The 23010-nt window shown below is 56.8% G+C and overlaps 1 protein-coding gene and 1 long non-coding RNA gene across 2 annotated transcripts; both read left to right on the forward strand.

The window, feature by feature from the left end:
• Positions 1-3727: 3727 nt before the first annotated feature.
• Positions 3728-7886, forward strand: LOC101949458 (uncharacterized). Its single transcript, XR_010593521.1, has 4 exons — positions 3728-3758; positions 4065-4108; positions 5805-5842; positions 6132-7886. It is a non-coding gene; the product is annotated as an uncharacterized LOC101949458 (long non-coding RNA).
• Positions 7887-9059: 1173 nt separating this feature from the next.
• LOC101951580 (immunoglobulin superfamily member 1-like) lies at positions 9060-19711 on the forward strand. The gene is made up of 7 exons (XM_065570956.1): positions 9060-9090; positions 10181-10471; positions 11979-12269; positions 12538-12600; positions 13126-13239; positions 15396-15686; positions 19581-19711. Exons 1-7 carry the CDS (start codon positions 9060-9062, stop codon positions 19709-19711), a joined length of 1212 nt encoding a protein of 403 aa, XP_065427028.1.
• Positions 19712-23010: the final 3299 nt, after the last annotated feature.

Consider the following 23010-nt stretch of genomic DNA (forward strand, 5'->3'; position numbering starts at 1 on the left):
TCAGAGCCAGGCTGTGCCCTGAGACCTGGGCTCAGCAGAGGGGACAGCCAGCCGGGGAGTGGGAACGGAGTCACTGGGGGGTCCCTAGCTAGGGGGGAGCAGCAGCTGCTGGAGATTGGGACCAAGGGAGGGGGGATCCCTGCCCCTAAGTTTCCTCTAAGCTGCCACAGCCAGGCAGAAGCACCTCTCCCCCAGCCCCGGGCTGCTGCAGCGAGAGAGGGCTGGGGGGAGTCCTCTCTCCCCGCCGCAGCCCTGGGGCAGCCTGCACCCGAAACCCCTCAACCCCAGCCCCACCCCAGAGCCCCCACCCATAGCTGGAGCCCTCACCCCCCTGCACCCCAACCTTCTGCCCCTGCCCTGAGGCCCCTCCCACACCCCGAACCCCTCAGCCCCACCCCCGCCACACATCACCTCTCTGTGCAGGTAACAAAATTAATTCCGCACATGGATGTAACAAATGAGAGGGAACATGGCCCTGCCCCCAGGGGGAGCTGCAGAGCAGGGGCCTTTCCCAGGGGGATGCTCCCCCAGAGGACTGGGGCCCAAGGGCTGCCGAGCTGGTACTGGCGCCCAGTTCCGAAAATCCCCCTCCCCCCAGAATGACAGTGATGATCGATGCTGAGTCATGGGGGATGGGAATGGCTGAGTTGTTGTTTCAACCCCTTCCCCATCCTGACGGACACTGGTTCTATTCCTGCAGGGGGAACCGACCCGACCCAGTCTGGAGCAGCGCCGGCTTCCGGCAACACAGGGCCAGGTACTGGGGCTGGAGGGAATCTATTGAGTCACAGATTATGGGGCAGCTTCACCCAGTGGTTGCCTGGGGGGACAGAGTGTTACCAGATGTGCCCGTTACTTTAGGGTGTGCTCATTTATTATTCTCTTCTGGGGAGGGGGGAGGTTCTGTAATTCTATCAATGTGCTGCTTGTGTCACTTGTATGTTCATATGGAGCTCTACTTCGCCCTTCTGCAAGTTCCCTCCCAATGGAGCTGTCCTGCAGGACCTCGGTTCCCCAGGGCTGGCTTCTTCCAGCCCCAGAATCTCTCTCTCACACACACATGCAGACACACACACACACTAACAGAGCAACTCTGAGCGGATCGCGTCAATCAGCTCTCTCAAAGTGCTTATATATGTCCCTGGACTCAGGGGGCGGGGTCAAGCAGCACTTTTAAGCTGTCCCCCTTATATACCACAGCTTCAGCATGTCCCTATCCCCACTTTCACGTCACAATTGTACTGGTAGTAACCCACGTGATGAGCAAACCCTACAGGATTTTGGCGCTACAGGGATCTTTAGCTTAGGTAAAAGAAGCGTTGTCGCAGAGTAAATGGGGAAGCTAAAAACACAAAAGAGTAAAGTTCAGAGAGAGAGAGAAGCAACCAACCTAACCATACAAGTTATTTATTGAATAATAGTGATAACCACACAAGGAGCCTAAACCAACATAACAGTTACAGTATTAAAGGTTAATACTTGAGTTAGAAAAGAAAACAGAAAGAGAGAGAGGGAGGGATCTCACCCACTCCCTGAGGCTTGAACTAGTTGGGGTTCCCAGGTGATGGTGGTAGTTCAGGGTCCTGAGGACAGGAGACAGGCAGAGCCCCCAGCACGATCAGTCAGGAGATGAAATCCCAGTGGAACTGCTGCAGAGTTTGGGTCCAGGCATCAGAACACTCACTTGGGCATAGGTCGGGGGTTTTGTAGAGAAACCACAATGGTTGAAGGGAGACACTAGATTTGTTTATAGGTAAACTGATAACACAGGGTTTCCTTTAGGCTAGACAATAGGAGCTGATCACTCTTGGCTATGGGGGGTGTTTTCTTCCAGGGAGCTCACAATGCAGTTCGGCTGCTTCAGTATTTGGATATCAATCAAGGATTCGTTACTAGAATTGGTCTGATTTGCTGAGCTGGGAGTGGGCAGGTGTGGGCTCATTAACATCTGGAGCAGAGATCCCCCATGATGCAATGCGTCCCTGCTTCCCTGGTCCCAGAGTTCAGTGTGGTTCTCTGGTCTCCAGTCTGTATGCTAATGGAGATGTCTCCCTGTCCCATCTTTCATGCAGATGAGGCTAGGGGAGTGGCCTCTGTTCTCCATTCTATCTGCTAAGGGAGAAGTCTTAATCTTGTCACCCTTGTCAGGAGGGGTCTAGGTGTGTCTCCCATCCACCCTTCACTGCTCTCTGCAAGTCTTTTCTCTGATCCGCTTGGGTTCAAGCAGAGACTGGTGTGTGTGTGTGGGGGGGGGGGGTGTTTTATGAGTCAGGCTGGATACTGTGCCCTGGTTCCCCAAGAACACAGAGCTGACTGGTATCAGGAGACTGTTCTCAGGAGCAGTGAGGCCTGACTCACAGGGGAGAGTGCCCCCTATGGAACCCCCTGCAATCCAGCACCCCCAGCACCTAAATCCCCCAAATCTTGCTTGCTCTGACCCCACTTGATTCCCCAGGACCCCCCAACATCCTCCCCACAGAATTTCCTGCTGCCTCTGCTCCTTGGGCGCTGCCTGGGGTGGGAGGGGCTGGAGGGGAACAGACCAGCCGCTCCCGGCACTCACAGCTGCTGCTGTTTCCCAGGCGGATCGGAACCTCCGGATCTGACCAGCCCCATCGTCGCCGGGGTGAGCGTGGCAGCCGCCATCCTCCTCCTCCTCCTCCTCCTCGTGGCCTTCGTCCGCTTCAGAAAAACCCGAGCCAGTGAGTGTCCCACCTAGTGAGGGAAGGGTTAAACCTGCCGCTAAGTATTGTGTATTGTGTCCAGTTCTGGGCGCCGCATTTTAAAAAAGATGTGGAGAAATTGGAAAGGGTCCAAAGAAGAGCAACAAGAATGATTAAAGGTCTTGAGAACATGACCTATGAAGGAAGGCTGAAAGAACTGGGTTTGTTTAGTTTGGAGAAGAGAAGACTGAGAGGGGACAGGATAGCAGTTTACAGGTATCTAAAAGGGTGTCATGAGGAGGAGGGAGAGAACTTGTTCACCTTAGCCTCTAAGGATAGAACCAGAAACAATGGGTTTAAACTGCAGCAAGGGAGGTCTAGGTTGGACATTAGGAAAAAGTTCCTAACTGTCAGGGTGGTTAAACACTGGAATAAATTGCCTAGGGAGGTTGTGGAATCTCCGTCTCTGGAGATATTTAAGAGTAGGTTAGATAAATGTCTATCAGGGATGGTCTAGACAGTATTTGGTCCTGCCATGCGGGCAGGGGACTGGACTCGATGACCTCTCGAGGTCCCTTCCAGTCCTATAATCTATGATTCTATGATTCTAAGCAGGGCGGGATGGGGTCACGGCTTGGATGAGAGACTGTGCTGGGAAAGCCAAGGAGTGGGGGGGCTCAACAGAGGGTGCTGTTGCATGTGTAATCCCTGTACATACATCTGTCCCACCCCAGAGGTGGCTGCATCTCAGCACTGAGTGAGGTGTCCCTGGGTGCCAGGGGAGCCACTGGCCTGTGAATCAGATTTGTTATAATGAGTCACTAACGAGGGAGGATTGGGGACAGGAAAAGCCCCATGAGTTAATCTGCCCCTCCCCCCGGTGCATGCTATGGTGTTGAGCTGCTCCCTGCTGGTCTGGCCCACACCAGCAGGGATCCACGTTCAGCACCAGCAACACAGGGGACATCCCCTGGCACCTGCATCCCTGCTGCCCTGTGAGTGCCGGGCGCTGGTACTGGGGGATCCCAATCGGCTCATGGGGGATTCTGGTTTGTGTCCCTCTGCAGGAAGACGATCCGCAAAAAGATTGAGCAGGTAGGAACCCGGCTCCTCCCCCCTCCCAATCAACCTGCCTGGGTCACAGGGCTCCTGGGTTCTGTCCCAGCTCGGGGAGGGGAGTTCGGTCTAGTGGTTAGAGCAGGGGGGGCTGGGAGTCAGGACTCCTGGCTTCTCTCCCTGGTCTGGGAGGGAAGTGGGGTCTAGTGGTTGTGGCGGGGGGGGGGTTAGGGAACAGGGTTGAGTATGAGGCAGAGTTGGGGGCTCTCTGGGTGTGTTGGGAAATCTTCCTGTGGGTGGGGGGATATGACATTTACAACGGGATTTTCTCTCTTTTATTTCCAGCCCTTTGTGGGTGTCAAAGGCCCCAGATCAGGGAGACCCCGACTGTGAGTAACACACCCAAGGGGTACCAGAGTGGGGCACATACCTTGAGAAGGGGTGGGGCTTGTGAGGGGCTTCCCCCACATGGGGCAGGGCCTGATTTACAGCTGCTGCTGGATGGGACTAAGGAGAGGGTCCCCGAGGTAGCCAGTGTCAGCTGAGCTTCTTGCCTCCCTCCCGACCAACTCCCTGGGGTCATCCTCCCCTCCCCCCTAGTTCAGGGTCTCCCTCTGTGTGCCCCCCATTCTCCCTGCCAGGCCTGGGGCTTTGAGGGTCTTCCCTTCACTTCTCCATTGGACCTTCCCAGCCAGTGACCTCTGGGGAATCCCCATCCACTCCTGGCTCCCAGCCCCCTGCTCTAACCACTAGACCCCACTCCCAGAGCCGGGGATTGAACACAGATGTTCTGACGCCCAGCCCCCCTAGGGTTACCATATTTCAGCAAGAAAAAAAGAGGACGGGAGGAGCCCCGCCCTAGCCCCGCCCCTGCCCCTCCCACTTCCCGCCCCCCCAGAACCCCCAACCCTCCCCCCGTTCCTTGTCCCCTGACTGCCCCCTCCTGGGACCCCTGCCCCTAACTGCCCCCCAGGACTCCACTCCCTATCTAAGCCTCCCTGCCTCTTGTCCCCTGACTGCCCCAACCCTTATCCACACCCCCACCCCCAGACAGACCCCTGGGACTCCCACGCCCCATCCAACCACTCCCCACCCCCTGACAGCCCCCCCAGAACTCCCGACCCATCTAAACCCCTCTGCTCCCTGTCCCCTGACTGCTCCGATCCATCTCCCCACCCCTGCCACCTGACAGCCCCCCCCCAGAACTCCCAAACACTCCCCCCCTGCTCCTTGTCCCCTGACTGCCCCCTCCTGGGACCCCTGCTCCTAACTGCCCTCCAGAACCCCACCCCCTACCTAAGACTCCCTGTTCCTTGTCCCCTAACTGCCCCCTCCTAAGACCCCCCCCAACTGCCCACCAGGACCCTACCCCCTACCTGTACCCTGACTGCCCAAAACTTTCTCCACTCCCCCCAAAAAGCCCCCCCCCGTTTCTTGACTGCCCCCTCCAGAACCTCCCTGCCCCTTCTCCTGCCCCCTGGCCCCCTTACCCTGCTGCTCAGAACAGGGTGTTGGGCTCTGTGCGAGCCGAGCCGGACACGTGGCTGAGCTCCCCAGCACAACAAAACCCGGTCCCTGGCCCTGCACAACAAAACCCGGTCTGGCCCTGCACAGTGCTGCCGGACTGGGCTGCAAGGGAGCTGCCGGCTCAGAATGCAGGGCGGATCCGGCTCCTCTACAGCTGCTCCGGAGTCCAGCCCGGGACTTCCCTGCAGCCCTCCCAGCCGCTCACTCTGCTCTGCCGGGGGAGGGGGGAAATCCCGGACATTGTGAGTGCTTTACAAATTCCCCCCGGACGCTATTTTTAGCACAAAAAGGAGGACATGTCCGGGTAAATCCGGACGAATGGTAACCCTAGCCCCCCACCCGCCCTGCCATAACCCCCTAGACTCTGCCGCTGTCTCTGTGCCTCTGTTTTCCTCTCTGTAACATGTGGCTAATGACCCTGGCCCATGCTGTGGGATGGGGGAGGGGTGGCTGTGCTGGGCTCTGACCCCCCTGGCTGGACAGGGGGGTCGGAGCTGGGTTTGGGGTTCTGCTCTGGGTCACTGGGGGTGCAGCTCAGCGGGTGTCTCTGTTCCACAGATGTCTCCATCCATGAACGGAAAGATCCGCAGATCCTGGTAAGTGTCCCCTGTTCCCCCATGGGGCCTGACCCCAATCTTGACCTGCATGGGCCCCGGCAGCCCCCTCACAGCCCCCCCTTTCCTGGCACACTCAGTGGTTTGGCGTGGGTGGGCTATTGGGAGGGGTGTAGGCCTATGGGATCGCCAGCTGGGATTTCAGGGTGCGTGTGTGTCCCCGTTCCCCTGCTGGAGGTGATGGGCCCTGCTCTGTGTGTGGGACAGGTACACACACACACACACACACACACACATACACACACAGAGCAGTGACTTTCTCCCCTCCCAGCCCGAGGAGCCGGAACCCGGCGCCGATGGACTCACCTACGTCGAGCTGGACCGCCAGGTGCTGCATGCCAAGTGGGGGGTCCCAGCCCCTGCTCATGAGCCCCCCCAGGCCAGTGCATACGCCGCGATCAACGTGAGCCAGGGCCCCCGCAGTGAGAGACCCCCACAGCCACAGGACACCGGTGCCCAGGGGGCGACCGACTCACCCTCAGCCCCAGAGAACTCTGCTTCTAGGGAAGATTTAGGGAGGATGCTGCCGCCCGCACTGTAGCCCCGTCCCATCGAACTGCTGTCCCCCTCCCGCACCCAGAACCACGTATGGGGGGCTGGGAGGGCTCAGCATGGAGGGGGAGGGGACGCATAGAGGCAGCTTTTATGTTATTTTGCATCCTGTTAATCTCCAGATTTGTAATAAACACAGAACCACAAACTAGCTCCCCAGGCACCCCACAGCCCCTCTGTCCCTGCACCAGAAGTGTGTGTCACACCTGGAGGAGATGGGATCGCTTGGGGAGGAGCTGGGGAGGGCCCTCCTGCTCTAACCACTAGACCCCAGTCCCCTCCCAGAGCCGGGGTATATTATAGGGTCACTGCCGGGGAATCAGGTTTACGCAGAGTTTCCCAGGCAGTCGCAGAATCAGCAAGCGAGCGGCAGCTCTGGTCACACTTCCCCTTTTCATGCATTTCTTGGCTGCTTCCTTTGCAACTTAGGATCTAAATTTAATCCTCCCCCGTCCGATTACGGGGGCTGGAAACCACAACCCTCCCCCCTCTGTCCCGTCTCTGTCTCACACCACTGCGCTAAGAACAGCATCTGCAGCGACGGTACCTGCGAAGGAGGTTGGCCAGGCCCCTCCACCCTGTTCCCTATCAGCTCTGTGTTCTTGGGGAACCAGGGCGCAGTATCCAGCCTGTCTGACTCACGAAAGACCTTCGCCCCTCCCCAGCCTCTGCTTGCACCAAAACCAATCAGAAGAAAGACTTACAAAAAGCAATGGAAAGTCCGTGGGAGACCCACCAAAACCCCTGGGATAAGGGTGACAGGATTAAGGAAACTCCCCTGGCCTCATTTGCATGGGAGATGAGACAAGGAGGCATCTCCATCAGCTACAGACTGGAGACCGGAGATTCCAAGGCAAGAACCGCAGGGAACTCTGGGACCAGCGAAGCAGGGAAGCACGGCATGATGGGGGATCTCTGCTCCAGATGTTAATGAGCCCACACCTGCACACCCCCAGCTCAGCAGTTATCAGACCAATTCTGGTAACGAATCCTTTATTGGTATCCAAAATACTGAAGCTCCCTAACTGCACTGTGAGCTCCCTCCAAGGAGCACCGTCCATGGCCAGGAATGATCAGCTCCTGTTGTGTAGCCTGAACAAAACAACTTTGGTCTTTTCCCTTGAGCCATCAATTTACTCACAAACACACCTAGTGTCTCCCTCGAACCATTGTTCTTGCCCTACAAAAACTCCTTCCCACGCTCAAGTCAGTGCTCTGATGCCTGGATCCAAAACCTGCATCCGTTCCATTGGGATGTCATCTTCTCCTGACTGATTGTGCTGGGGGCTCTGTCTGTCTCCAGCACTCCGGACCCTCAGCTACCACCACCACCTGGGACCCCCGATCGATTCAAGCTTCACGGAGTGGTGAGAACCCAGCTCTCTCTCTCTCTCTCTAGGTGTAGCCTTCTGACCCTGACGTGTGTGATCAGTTATAATTTTCTAAACCTTTCATAATCAAATTTAGGTTTGATTTATCATTATAACTGTTTTGTTTGTTTGGCTCCCCTATGGTTATTATCTGGCAATAAAAAACTTTCATGGTTAAGCTGGTTGCTTCTCTCTCTCCCCGTCTTGGGTGTTTTTTGGCTTCCCCACTCGCCCTGCAGCAACGCTCCTCTTAACTAAGCTAAAGATCCCGGCAGCGTCCAAAGATCCTGTGGGGTTTGCTCATCACGTGGGTTACTGCCAGAACAACTGTCACGTGGAAATGGGGATAGGGACGTGCTGAACCTGGTACATATGAGGGTTGTAGCTTGAAAGTGCTACTCGACCCAGTCTGCTCAGGTGTGCTCTGTTCCAGTGCGGTGCCCGTGGCATATGAGGGTGACCGCCTGAAAATGCTGCTCGACCGAGCCCGCTGAGTCCAGGGGCATAGAAGGGGTCACCTTGGGAGTGCTGAGTAACCCGGTCCTCTAGACGCGCCCTGTTGGTGTGTGTGTGTCTGTGTGTGTTCATCTGATTCTGGGGCTGGAAGAACCCAGCCCAGGGGAACCGAGATCCTGCTCCATTGGGAGGAAACTTGCAGCAGGGAGAAGTAGAGCTCTGTGTGAGAACACAAGTGACACAAGCAGCACACTGATAGAATTACAGAACCCCCTCCAGAAAAGTAACCCTAATAAATGAGTGAACCCCAAAGTAAGGGGCAAATCTGGTAACAACCGTCATGCTCCAGGGCGGGGAATCTCTGCCTCACTCCATGGGAGAGGGTCTCTCCGTGGGGTGCCCTCCTCTGCTCTGAGCTGCAGCTCCAGGGAAGTTGGACGGGCCCATTGAAAAGGTCAGGGCAGCCTGGGTATCTCTTGATGCCTCCTGAGATTGCCCCATTCCCAGCTGGTTCCTGGACTGGGGAGCTCCCATATGGGGCTGGGGGATGATGGGGGCGGGGAGTCCAACCACCTGCAGGACGGGATGTGGTTTGCTGGGTGTCACAGGGAGCTGGTTTTGCTCTGACCGTGGTAGATTTGGGCTGGAGATTGCGGAGAAACCAGCTGATGGGAAGAAAGGGGCTGAGCGCATCACGGGCTTCCTGGGGCTGCAGCCCCTGGCGCAGTTCCTCATTCAGCTCACGCTCGGACCTCAGACTGGGTGGAGCTGGGCACTGGGGTGTTGGTGGCAGCGCTGAGGGGCCCCCCCACTGCCCCGTCATGGCGTCTGCTCTCACCATCCTCTTCCTTGGTGAGTATCGGAGACAGCCAGGGTGTGTGCCCATGGGGGAGGGGGGATCTGAGACCAGAGCGTGTGCTCGTGAGGGGGGAGGGAGGGCACGGTGGATCTGAGACCAGGGTATAGGATCGAGTTGCTCTGGGATCTGGTCCCTAACAACACATCTCCTTTCCAGGCTGCTGGCTGGCCGGGTGGAGCGGGGTGTTGGGACGTGAGTATCTGTGGGGCAGGGGGAAATTTAGTGTTAAAGATGGGGGCTGAAGGGGGATGGGGGAGAGGAAAAGAGGAGCTGAGCCATGAACCTTCACCCCAAAACTCAGTTCAACCTCCTTGTATTGATCCCAGCAGGCTGAGATCAGAACCTGGCCCTGCCCCCAGTGCAGTCAGGGGTGACTCCGGATTGACCCCGGGAGACTGAGATCAGAACACAGCCCTGCCCCCGGTGCAATCAGGGGTGACTCCGGATCGACCCCCGGGGGGCTGAGATCAGAACCCGTTCCACAGGTTTCCTGTGTAGATGCAGTGAGGTGCCTGCAGGGTCTATTTATAGTCAGGGTTCAGCTTTATGGCAGGGGCTGTTTCTCACTGCACGTTTGTGCAGCACCCAGCACCTCTGATCCCAACCCCCACCCCCTGCTCTAATCACTAGGCCCCACTCTCCTCCCAGAGCCAGGGAGAGAACCCAGGAGTCCTGGCATCCAGCATCCCCTGCTGTAACCTACTAGACCCCACTCCCCTAGTCCTGGCACCAAGCCCCCTTCATTCTAACCCACAGGACCCCACTCTCCTCCCGGAGCTGGGGATATTACCCCAGATCTCAGTCCTTTGCTGTAGCCACTAGCCAGCCAACCCTCTAAGGTCCTGAGCCAGGCTGACACTGCCAGGTGGCCATGTGGCATAGTGGGGAGAGTGCCCTGTGGGGGAGCTGTGATCGTCCAGTGTTGGAGTCGGCACCACAACGTGAGTGAGTTTCAGTACAAAGATGGACCGGAATGTGCTGCCAGGGACATGGCTGAGTTTCCCACTCGCAATCTGAGCCGAGGTCTGTGTCTGTGACTGTGCCGGGGTCTGTGTCTCACGGCCTGTCTCCTCCTGCCTGCAGAGCCCAGCTACCCCAAACCCAACATCTCCCTGCACCCCAGTGCGCAGGTCGCCCCGGGGGGAGCCGTGACCATCCGGTGTGAGTGTCGGTGTGCGGGAGTGAGGGTCCTTCTGAGTAAAGCTGGAGACCCGGACGCACGGCGCTCGATGGATCCACCAGGGGACGTGGCTGCGTTTCCCATCCGCAATGTGAGCCGAGGAGATGCAGGGAGCTACAGCTGCCAATATAGGACCAAGTGGGATCCACCCGTCTGGTCGGAGCCCAGCGACCCCGTGGAGCTGGTGGTAGCAGGTGAGGAGCTCAGATCGGCCGCCCCATTCACAGCATTCCAGGGCTGGCTGTGTGATGCCCACCTGGGCTGGAGGCTGTCGGGTTACAGAGCAGTGGGAGTTGCACGAAGTGGCAGCTCACAGCTGTGGGGAGACCCCCAAGGATTCCCGGGCAGCGGAAGTGGGGGGAGCTTGAGCCTGGGGCGGGATTTTCTGTGGTGGGGGAAGATAGAAAACAGCAGGTGACAGGAGACAGCAGCTCCTCCCCCGCCCCCAGCGCTCCTGGTGGAAACGGCTGGTAGAGTTTGGAGGGAGGCTGCCCAGCACCGAGAGAGAGACACCAGCAGCCATTGAGGTAACAACCGGCACCAGCAATGCAGGGACTCAGCGAGTGGGGAGCCAGTAGAAAGGGACCCGGTGGCCAAGCTGTGTCATCGAAGGGGCCAGGCACAGAGCTGGCAGGGAGAAAGTCCCAATGAGAAGGGACAGAGATGGCAGGAACAGGAGGAGGCAGACAGAGGAAAGACAGAGGCATGAGGGGGAAAGTTAAAGGAAGAACGAGGCGGTGAAACACGAAGGAAAAAGAGTCTCTAAGTTACCTAAGAAATTATTAGAAAACCACAAGAGAAGTAAGAAAACCGCAGGAGAAGTAAAGCACGAATGAAATGTGATAGAAACCAGCTGTGAGCAAAGAGAAACGGGCTGGAGAAATGAGGAGGAAGTGAGCTGGAGTGAAAGTAAAGCAAATAGTACGGACAAAACGTCCCCCCAGCACCTTCAGGGGCAGTGACAGGAGAGAGAAATTGTCCAAGAGCAAAGGGACTCTAGAAAAAGCAGCGGAGGGACAGTTGTTCGATTGAGAAGCCGACCCATCGCCTGGAGAAATAGCTGCAGGTATCTGAGCTGGAACTCAGAGCAGCAAACAGAGACGGCGCAAGGGGATGGCTCAAGACACAACAAACCAGCCTAAGAACAGAGAAGCCGCGAAGGGACCGTAGAGCGGTGGGTTCTGGCCTAGTGCCTTGGACGTTCTAACACCAGATCCTGGTGCTCCAGGAATGTAAATTGTTGCCCAGGAAGTGGGTTGAATTCAGCCAATGGCAGTTACTGTCCAGGCGAGCTCAGCAATAGTTCCCAGTGTGACCCTACCCAGTAGTTCCTGCTACACCAGCGAACTCTGATTCACTTGTGATCATTCCCCACTCAACTGATTTCTCCTTCCCCAGCTGATGGAGATAAAACGCAATTGGCCTCTAGGTCCCCTCGGCCTCTCCTTGCCCTGCCCCAGCCACCTCTCCATGGGCTCCTTGCAGATAGATCCGCGCCCTTGCCCTGCTGAGGGTGGGGGACCCCGTGTCTCTTGTGTCACTAGCCCAGCTCTCTCGGTCTTGGATTCAGGGGAAAAGCATCCAGGAGACTCTCCCTGCAGTCCTCTGTATTGGCCTCATCACTGGGAACAGGCTGTGGGGATGGGACGCAGTGACCATGCTGGGGTCTGTGTCTCACGGCCGGTCTCCTCCTGCCTGCAGAGCCCGGCTACCCCAAACCCAACATCTCCCTGCACCCCAGTGTGGGGGTCGCCCCGGGGGGAGCCGTGACCATCCGGTGTGAGTGTCGGTGTCGTGGAGTGAGGGTCCTTCTGAGTAAAGCTGGAGACCCAGACGCACGGCGCTCGATGGACCCCGTGGGGGATGTGGCTGAGTTTCCCATCCGCAGTGTGAGCTGGAGAGATGCAGGGAACTACAGCTGCCAATATAGCACCAAGTGGGACCCTCCCGTCTGGTCAGATCCCAGCGACCGTGTGGAGCTGGTGATATCAGGTGAAGGGGCTCGCTTGGTGTCCCTACTCCCAGCCCCACACCCAGCTGAACCCTCAGGGAGGCTCCGTGCTGAGGGGATGCTTAAAGCCAGGCTCCGCCCTGAGCTCTGGGCCCAGCAGAGGGGACACCCAAACGGGGAGCGGGGATGGAGTCACTGGGGTGTTCCCCAGCCAGGGGGCAGCAGCAGCCGCTGGAGTTTCAGGCCAATGGCTGGGTGCTTGGTTCCATCCCTCCTCCGTCCCAGCCGATGCTCGTTTTCATCCCACAGAGGGAACTGACCCAGCTGGGACCCAGCAGCCGGATCCTCCCTTGACGGAGTCAGAGGGAGAAGGTGAGTGGGAGAAATGGAACAATTCATCCCCCAGGGAACAGGGCTCCCCGCACAGACGCCCACGGGGCCATTGGGGCCGTTAGGAAGGGGATGGTCCCTGCAGACAGAACTGATGGGTTCAATTCTTCTATATAGAGGGTGATGGATAGATCCATGAGATGGACGGCCAAAGGTCAGTGGGGACGGATGGCCATGGGTCGGTGGGAATATGGGTCCGTTGGAGAGATGGGAGCTCATCTGGTTCCGGATAGAAAGATGGATGAAGGCCTTGTCTACATGAAAACTGGACCCGAAATGACGAATCCCTGTGCTCAGGGTCTCGCTGGGCCAATCCTCCCCGTTCTGGGATCCTGGGGTCGCTGAGCCGGGCTGAATCCCTGGGTCCCAGTGAAGCCATCTCAGCCCAGGGAAGAGCCGCCATTGTCGGTTGTGGGTGGGGGTGTGTCCCCCTGTTTAACTAACCACAGACACCAGGGCTCCAGCTTTCTCACCCCGCCCCGACAGATGCTGGTTCTATTCCTGCAGGAGGAACCGACTCCTCTCAGTCGGGAACGACGCTGGCTCCCACCCGCCCGGGCAGCGTGGGACCAGGTACCGGGGCTGGGGGCAGGAAATCGCCATCAACCCCCCCTGAAACAGGTTTGCTCTATCCAAGGAGCCGCCCCCGGGGGGAGCCACGAAGGGCTGAGTGGGTGGGATGGGGGAAGATCCCTACAGCGAATGCCCCATCTGAAACCCCCCTGGGCCTCAATTCATATGCCAGGGCGGGCGATCACTGGACAGATGCCAGATTGGCTTGGTGGGGGCAGGGCCCGGGAAAGCTTCCCTCCAATGCACAGCCCCACCCCAGGGGCCCCACAAACTATGTGGGGCACAGCTTCTTGCATATTTCCCTGGGAGAACAGGGCCAGGGATGGAGAGCCGGGGATAATGATCCTGTGTATCCTGTCTGTCTGCCTGAGTCTGCAGACAGCCTGGGGGGAATGGCTCAGAAGCAGGGCTCCCCCTTCACAGAGGTGCTGCCCAGCAGGGTGTCAACCCTGGAACCTCCCAACCAAGATAGACACCGTGTTAACTCTGTAACCTAATAATTCCATGTGACACTGTTAACTCTGGATCCTAATGACGGCCATTGCTACACCTCCCGGGGCCTGACAACAGTTCTCTCTGTCCCAGGATCTCACCACCTCAGGGATGTCTCACCTTTGACCACCACCTTCCACTCCCACTGTGGGTCCAAGGGGCTTGAGCCCAGGGGAGTACACGCAGACATATACGCTGGGGCTGGGAGTGGGAGCCAGTCTGCCACCCCGCCCATCTGGCTAATGACCTCTATGGCCTTGGGACCCGGAAAGGGGGCTAACGCCGGAGCCTTTCCGCAGGGTCAGCATGGTTCCAATTGCCAGCCTTCCCAAAGGCCGCGAGACAGGCATCTATATCTTCCCCCTCCTTAACCTGGGGCAGCAATTTAGTGCCGAGGTTCCCTGCGGAATTGGCACCCCAGGGTCCATCCCCGCTCACACCTGGATGGGTCCCTTTTCCTCTCAGCTCCGCCATCGCCAGCTCATCTCCTGCTGTTCTGCCTCCTGCCTTCCCTGTCTGTCCTGGTCCTCTGACTCCTTCAATCTCCGCTCCAATTCCATCCGGCTCAGATCCACCGGGGAACCCAGTGGAGACCCCCTGCTGGTCAGGGACATGGGTCTCGGGGATGCCCGGCTGCTCCCCGCCTCTCTCGCAGCCCCAGCTGGGTCAGGAACCAGCTCCGTACAGGGATCATCCTCTTCCAACTGAACAAAAAGCTGTGCCTTGGTGAGCTTTCCGTTGTGCAGCCTTCTTAAGGAGGTGGTTATAGGCCATCTCCACGCTCACAGACTCACAGGCCTGTGTTCTCTCAGCTCCCCATGGTCCCTGGGGGGGAACCCCCTTCAGTGTGACAGCCCTTCTTGGGGGCCAACTCCCTCTCGGGGGGTTTAAGCCCCTCGACCTCCTGGTACTGCACCTCTCTGAGCCTTAGCACGTCTGTCTCTCGCCATGGGCCCCCTCAGGGAGTCCACTCGCTCTGGACCCCCGGTGCCTCCACTCCCAGAGGGAATAATGCCCCCTGTTCTCTAGACCGGAGCGATTCTCAGCCAGCGTAAAACAGGAGGGTTTATTGAGTGTCTGAACACAGCACAGGAAACTCTCAGGGCCTCAGGCCTGGCCTCGCTCAGCCCAGCACATCCCAGTCTCCCTGCATCCAGGTGGGCTCTGCCTGCTCCCCCTCTCCAGCCCAGAGCCCCCCTGCTTCCCAGCTGGGCATCTGAGATCACCGGCCCCAAGCCCCTCCTCTGTCCATTGTCTTCTCTCCAGGTGACCAGGGTGCCCTGGGCCTCCTCTCATATCCTCTGGCCCCCTCTGATTGGAAACGGCTGGTCAGGTCACCAGGGTTCTCTCTCCTCAGCCCTTTGTCCTCCCACTGGCCAGAACTGACTGGCTGCCAAGCTGGACTGGGCCTCTTCGTCTCCAGGTCACCAGTTGTTCGGGTTCCCATCTCCAGGCCATTGTCCGGGGGTCCCGGCTGCCAGGCAAGGTCACACCTGGTCCTCTGCAGCAACAAACCCTCTCCCACCACCTCATTACACATGCAGCGCACAGGGAAACTGAGGCACGCACACCCAATTCATATAAAACACTACAAAAATCCCCAAGTTCGTCACAGTTCCTCTGGCTGGGTTTTCTCCGTCTCTGTAGGGTGAGGACGGGGTGCAGTGATGGTGCCGGGGTCTGTCTCATGGCCTGTCTCCTTCTCACTGCAGAGCTCAGCTTCCCCAAACCCTCCATCTTCCTGAGCCCTAGCAGGCGGGTCATCCTCGGGGGAGCCGTGACCGTCCGGTGTTGGGGTCGGCACCAGAACATAAGGTTCCTTTTGTACAAAGTTGGAAACCCGAACGTGCTGCAGGACGCGGAGCCTGCTGGGGACATGGCTGAGTTTCCCATCCGCAACGTGAGCCAGAGAGACGCAGGGAGCTACAGCTGCCGATATAGCACCAAATCAGACCTGCCTGTCTGGTCAGAGCTCAGCGACCCCGTGGAGCTCGTGGTAGCAGGTGAGGGGCCCAGCTCGGCGTTCCCGTTCCCAACCCCACACACAGATGGACATTCAGGGGATCTCGGCGCTCAGAGCCAGGCTCTGCCCTGAGCTCTGGCCCCAGCAGAGGGGACACCTGGCTGGGGAGTGGGAACAGACTCACTGGGGAGTTCCCAGCTGGGATAAGGAGCAGCTTCTGGAGATTTGGGGCTGAGGGAGGGGGGATTCCTTGAAAACAGCCACAAAACAGCTGCAGTGGGGAGGACCCCAAGGATTCCTGGGCAGCTGAAGTAGGGTGAGAAACAGGGCCGTCCTTAGTAGCTCCAGTAAGCTTCCTTTTACAGACTAGTCTCCTTCTAGTCTGGGTCCAGCAATCACTCACACCCCTGTAGTTACTGTTCTTTGTCCTAGTTTCTTTCAAGTATCCTTTGGGGGTGGAGAGGTGTGGGGTTTCATGCGGAGCAGATAAAGCACACGACCAATGTGGTTGCAAGCTGAATCCGAATTCTGTTTATTGCAAGCTTTCTTTTATAGTTTTTCTTTACGTTACATAACACAATTAGGCTATAATAACACATCTACGGATTGGACAAGAAGGAGAATCATGTGTTTATCACATGTATAGCCCCACACTGATTGGTTCAACCGTTCCTTACATAAGGCCATGATTTGTTTACCTCATCTTATATAATCCTAGACCACCAGGGGGTCTTACATAAGGCCATGATCATCTTATATAATTCTAGACCACCAGGGGGCCTTACATAAGGCCATGATCATCTTATATAATCCTAGACCACCAGGGGGGCCTTACATAAGGCCATGATTTATTACCTTGCAAGTGTCCCATCGTAACCCTTACCTCCTCATGGAACTTTCCATTAGGTTGGTGTAGGGATGATACATCCCCACAGAGAGGCTCCTTCTTTAGCGAGCTGAAGACAAAATGGAGGGGTCTCCCAGGGATTTAAATAGACTTTCTCTTGTGGGTGGACACCCCTCCCTCCCCCTGTGTAGAATCCCAGCTCCAAGATGGAGTTTTGGAGTCACATGGACAAATCACATGTCCATACATGACTTAGAACTTACAGCTAGCAGCCATGGTTCACATGCTACCTTGAACGTCCTCAGGTAGACTTCTTATGTGGATTGGAGCCTTCCAAGATCCATTGTCCGTTAAGTGTTTCTTGATTGGGCACTTAACTTGCAAATTCCTTTCTAAAGAAGTTGCCCAAATGCCTTACTAAGACTATTTAAAATCAAACCAGTACACATCAAATATTCATAACTTCGAATGCAACAATGACGCATGCATACAAATAGGATGGATAGATTCAGTAGATCCTAACCTTTACAGAGATATGTTACATGGCATATGTAGCATAAAACATATTCCAGTTATGTCATATATACATTCATAAACATATTTCCATAAAGCCTTATGGGGTGCAACGTCACAGGGTTGCCTGGTCGAAAAGGGAACCTGGTGGCTCCAGTTGGCACTGCCGACCAGGCTGTTAAAAGTCAGGTTGGCAGCACAGCGGGTGCCTGGGGCTAAGACAGGCTCCCTGCCTACCCTAGCTCCACACGGCTCCCGGAAGCGGCCGCTGGGTCCCTGCGGCTCCTAGGCGCTGGGGTGGCCAGCGAGGCTCCGCACGCTGCCCCCACCCCAGTGCCAGCTCTGCAGATCCCATGGCCAGGGAACCACAACCAATGGGAGCTGCGGGGAGCAGAGCCTGTGGGCGCGAAGGCAGCGTGCACCCCACAGAGCTGCCACAGGGACCTGGTGGCTGCTTTCTTAAGCGCTGCCGGGACCCTGAACCCCTTCATAGAATCATAGAAGATTAAGGTTGGAAGAGACCTCAGGAGGTTCTAGTCCAACCCCCTGCTCAAAGCAGGACCAACCCCAACTAAATCATCCCAGCCAGGGCTTTGTCAAGCTGGGCCTTAAAAATCTCTAAGGATGGCGATTCCACCACCTCCCTAGGGAACCCATTCCAGTGCTTCACCACCCTCCTAGTGACATAGTTTTTCCTAATATCCAACCTAGACCTCCCCCCTGCAACTTGAAACCATTGCTCTTTGTTTTGTCATCTGCCCCCATTGAGAACAGCCGAGCTCCATCCTCTTTGGAACCCCCTTCAGGTAGTTGAAAGCAGCTATCAAATCCCCCCTCACTCTTCTCTTCTGCAGACTAAACAATCCCAGTTCCCTCAGCCTCTCCTCATAAGTCATGTGCCCCAGACCCTTGATCATTTTCGTTGCCCTCCGATGGACTCTCTCCAAATTGTCCACATCCCTTCTATAGTGGAGGGACCAAAATTGGATGCACCCCAACCCCCTGCCCACCCCAGAACCACCTCCTGCACCCCAAACCCCTCATCCCTGGCCCAACCCCAGAGTCTGCACCTCCTCCTGCACTCCATACCCCTCAGCTCCAGCACAGAGCCCCCTCCTGCACCCCAAACCCCTCATCCCTCACCTCACCCCAGAGCCTGCACCCCCCAGCCCAGAGCCCATAACCCCTCTCCCACCCCAACCCCAACCCCAACCCCCTCTACCAGCCCAGTGAAAGTGCAGAAGGAGGGGGGATGGAGTGAGCAGGGGTGGGGCCTCAGAGAAGGGGCGGGGCAGGGGTATTTGGTTTTGTGTGATTAGGAAGTAGGCAGCCCTAGTGGGGATGGACAGCCATGGGTCCGTGGGGATGTGGGTCCATGGGGATATAGGACGCTGGACACGTGGGAGCACATCTGGTGAGAGATAGAAAGATGGACTAAGACCTTGTCTACATGAAAACTGGTCCAGAAATGATAAATCCCTACTCCACAGTCAACAAAATCCCTCTCCCGCTCCCCACCCCCCCACCCCAGGACTGACAGTGATGACTGATGCTGAGTCGGGGGCGGGCGGTGATCACTGAGTCGCTGTTTCATCCCTTCCCCCTGCCCTGACAGATGCTGGTTCAATTCCTGCAGGGGGAACTTACCCAACCCAGCCAGGAGCGGCGCCGGCTCCCACCCATCTGGGCAGCGCGAGGCCAGGTACCGGGGCTGGGGGGGAATCACCATCAGAGCAGCCCTGGAAACAGGCTCGTGGTGCCCAGGGGCTGGGGCTGGGACGGGGCAGTGAATCTGGGTGGGTGGGGCCAGACAACACAGGGAGGGGCTCATTGACATGGGGGGGATGGAGAGACAGCCCCCCCTGCCAGGACCCCAGCTCCCCCAAAGCCTCCTGCCCTGCAGCTTGCTGCCAGGAAGCTGTGGGGGATCCCAGGGTCGGGTCAGGGTCTGGGGTGCTGGGCCCTCCTGGGCACAGAGGGCCTGGAGTTATAACCCCCTTCCCTACACCCCATGACATCCCCCTGGCAATTGGGGTGACCATTACCCAGAATTCCCTCTCCTTGCCCTCCCCCCACTGGGTTCTCAGGGGATCCCCGACCCCCAACCCCAAGAGATGTTCTGCTGCATCTGGCTGGGCCCTGGGCACTGCTGGGATGTGGGGAGCAGCAGGTGATGTCCCAGCCTCCCCCCCACACACTGCCTGGCTGTGTTTGGTAGGAGCCTAGATACCCCGGGGATGGGCTACCTGCACAGCAGACAGGCCAGGGCAGAGGCACCTGTGGGGGTGGCCAGAGGGGCACTACGGGGTGGTGGGTGACTCAGGGGGCAGTTCAACTGCCCAGGTGCCCCGTTCACTGGGGAAACTGAGGCTCAGCCCCCAAGGGCAGCAGGACGCAGCCTCCCCTGAAGGGTCCGGCCCCAGGGAGGCCCCAGAGCTGCAGCACCTGGGAGACCCAGAGGGCGGCTGGGCCAGACCTGCTGGATGGGGGGGTTGGGGGCTCTGCTCCCGGGTCAGCACCAGCTGCTGATTTTCCTGTCTGAGCCCCCGCATGACTCTCCCCTTTCCCCCACAGCAGTCCCCCCGGGGCGCCTGGATTTCACCCACGCCAACATCACCCGCCTGGTGTTGGGCGCCGGGGGCCTGCTCGTCCTGGGGCTGATCCTGGCTGAGGCCTATTACAGCCGCCCGAGGGAGGTGCCCTAGGTGAGGTGATGCCCCCCCCTTCTGTGCCCCTGTTCCTCCAGGGGCTGGGCTAAGGGCGACATGGGCCCTTCTAACCCACCATCTCTCTGTGCCCCCAGGACACAGGCTGGGGGGGGGGTTGAAGAATGGGGGAGGGGCCAGGGGGCTTGATGGGACACAGGCTGGGGGGAGGCAGAAAGGGGGATGGGCCTGAGGATGGTGAGGGGACAGGGCCTGGGGGGGGCCAATGATGGGAGGGCCTGGGAGGTGATGGGACACAGGCTGTGGGGGGGCAGAATGGAGGAGGTGTTGGCGGGGTGAGGTCATGTTGCCTACAGCCCTGTGTCACTAGGGACACCTCGTATTTACACAGGAAGTTGCCTGTCCCGTGGCACGTCAGGCCGGGATTCCTGTTCTCCCGGATCTCAGTGCCGGCTGCGACCCGGTCGGTGTCTGCACAGCCCGGCGGGTCGTGGGGGGAGAACGGGCCGTTTGTTTTGTCACCAGCTCCAGCCGAGGGCACGTTGGTGCCCGTGAAGGAAACCCCGGCATGGGAGCTGCGCACAGGCGGTGCCTGCCAGCAGGAGCCCTGCCAACCTGCAAACAGAAGGGCCTCAGTGCTTAGTAGTTACATGAGGAGTCCTGGCTCCCAGCCCCCTCCTCTAACCACTAGACCACACTCCTCTGCCAGAGCCCAGAACAGAATCAAACCTTCCTGGTCCCCAGCTTTGCACTGCCGCTAGGCGATGGCGTATAAACAAAGCCGGTGTCACGTCCCTCTCTAGGGGCCTGGCCACATAACCACTGACAGTGTCTCCTCCAGCTCGGGGGCAGGGTCTCTGCTGGGGCATTAGAAGGTCCCTGGGTCTCTCCCAGCTGACGACCCTGTGACACTACACCCCGTATTCTTCATAGAAATATTGTTATAATATGATTACAGCATAACTAAGATGGTGTTTTATGGAATATGGGTCTTGTGAGGTATCATTGGAAAGGTGAAGATTTACTGACTATGATTATCCTATTTGTATGCATGGATCATTTTGTGTCTAAAGTTAGGAATATTGACTATACATCTGTCCTGCAAAAGTGTTTGCACCTCAAGATGTTAATCTCCCACCTTCCTAAGAAGTTTCCCGGGATGCTACAAACAACCTCTGACCCCTCTGAATTCATCCCCATCCCCATTAGCATCCCCATTAGGCGAGAGGATCATGTGATTAATTCACCTGCTACTGGACTCCATGATGGAATACCAGTATTTTTCCACTGAGGTGGGGGGGAACCACACTGGAAAACAAAGGGTTCCCACCATATGTTAAACCTATTTAAGGCTGGGAAGTGAGATAACCAGGTGTGATAAATGAAAGCAGGTGGGGAGCTCCCTTTTATGGACACCCAGCCAGCCAGTAGCTATAAAATCCCTCTTAGTAGCTGTTCTCTACTTGCTCTACCTGTAAAGGGTTAAAAAGTCTCAGTGCTCTGCACTGGTAACAGGAAGTGAGTGGGCACCTGGCCAAAAGAGCCAATGGGAAGGCCAGAACTTTTTAAAATTGAAAAACGACTCCCCTTTTGTCTGTCTGTGGTTGTTCTCTGGGGAGAGGCAGACAGGGAGCAGTTATGCTGTAAGACGCTTGGGCCAGGTATGACAAATCATCAGAATCATACCTAGAAACTATTCATCTAAAACCCCAGATATGTAAGTAGATCAGGAAATGTCTAGGAAGACACGATTAGGCTTATCCCTTTTATTTCATTGTGGTGTGCGGATTCCTCTGGACTAACCCCACGGGCTTTTGTTTTGCTTGTAACCTTTAAGCTGGACCCCAAGAAAGCTATTCTTGGTGCTTAATCCTTGTAGCTGCTTTTTTTAAAATCTAGCAGTAGCCTGAGTTCCCAGATGTATTTTCTTTCTTTTTTTTTAATTAATAAAATGTACCTTCTTTAAGAACAGAATTGGATTTTTGTGTCCTAAGAGATTTGTGAACATGTTGTTTAATTAGCTAGTGGCATGGATCATTAGCTGATTTTCTTTGTTTTTCTTTCTCCGCTCATCCCCGGAGGGGGGGTGAAAGGCCTTGAGGGTACCCCACAGGAAGGAATTCCCCAGTGCGCTTCCTGGGGTCTCAAAGGGATTCTGCACTTGGGTGGTGGCAGCGTCTACCCAGCCAAAGTCAGAGAGAAGCTGTAACCTTGGGAGTTTAATACAAGCCTGGAGTGGCCAGTATTAATTTTTAGAATTCTTGCAGGTGCCCACCTTCTGCACTCAAAGTGCCAGAGCGGGGAATCAGCCTTGACAGGGGCCTGAGGGTGAGTTTGAGGGGGAGGTTCCGGGGGTGAGTTGGGGGGGCTGAGGGTGAGTTTGAGGGGAAGGTTCAGCAGGTGAGTTTGGGGTTCATTCTTTACTGAATCCCTGCCCAGGATGACTTCTGAGAACATCTAAGAAACAAAGACAAGGGGAGGGGGGGCAGAGAAGGACTGAGCCAGGCTGGGAAAGGCCTGTGACAGGAATACCTGGAGTTTTAAGTTGCAAGCAAGAGCAGTTTGCCTTCAAGAAACTCTGCAATCTGCTTAAAACAACATTTAGGGTGAGAAATTCCTGCTTGTAACCAGTTTCTTTAGTATCTAAGCTCATATTGCATTTTGGTTTTATTTGCTGGGTGATCTGCTTTGATCTGTTGGCGATCCCTTATAATCACTTAAAATCTGTCTTTTGTAGCTAATAAACTTGTTTTTCTTTTCTCTAAAACCAGTTTGTGGAATTCGTAACGGGGGCCAAAACGCTGTGCAGATCTTCCTCCCCATTGCGGGAGGGAGCGAATGTCATGCGCTCACGCTGTACAGTTCTCTGTGCAGCACAAGACAGTACAGTTTGGGGTTTACACTCCAGGGGGGGGGGGTGCACTTGAATCCTGGGCAACTCCTGAGCTGAAGGCTTCGCACGCAGAGCTGGTTTCAGTGTCTGTGTCTTTCTGCAGCTGGGGGTGTCCCTACCTGTGTGTGCTGGGGAAGGCTTGAGGGCCTGGCTCAGCAGGACAGTGTAAGGGAGCCCAGGCTGGTGGAACAGGTGGGCTCAGTGGTACCCCAGTACATCACGTAGCACCCCGAAGGGGGGGGCAACCCATCACAGACCCACTGGGGGCCTGGGATGGAATTTCTCTTTCTCTGATTTTCTTTTGAACCTGGTTTATTTAATTCACACGCTGAGAAAAGACCCTTAGAACCAGATGTTACAATGTAAACCCATCATTACAGCGCAAGAAGCAGCAAACCCAGGAATTCCCCATCGCCCCCACTCCTCACATGGTGCCACGGCTCCT

This window comes from Chrysemys picta, chromosome 17 (assembly GCF_011386835.1).
Source record: "Chrysemys picta bellii isolate R12L10 chromosome 17, ASM1138683v2, whole genome shotgun sequence".
NCBI classification, from domain to species: domain Eukaryota; kingdom Metazoa; phylum Chordata; order Testudines; family Emydidae; genus Chrysemys; species Chrysemys picta.

Bases quoted from the DNA above. Each gene is read 5' to 3' on its own strand.
- LOC101951580 (XM_065570956.1), top strand. From the start codon at position 9,060: ATGGCGTCTGCTCTCACCATCCTCTTCCTTG. The intron at 9,091-10,180 runs GTGAGTATCGGA...TCCTGCCTGCAG, and splicing joins TCTCACCATCCTCTTCCTTG to AGCCCAGCTACCCCAAACCC. The intron at 13,240-15,395 runs GTTTGCTCTATC...TTCTCACTGCAG, and splicing joins ATCAACCCCCCCTGAAACAG to AGCTCAGCTTCCCCAAACCC.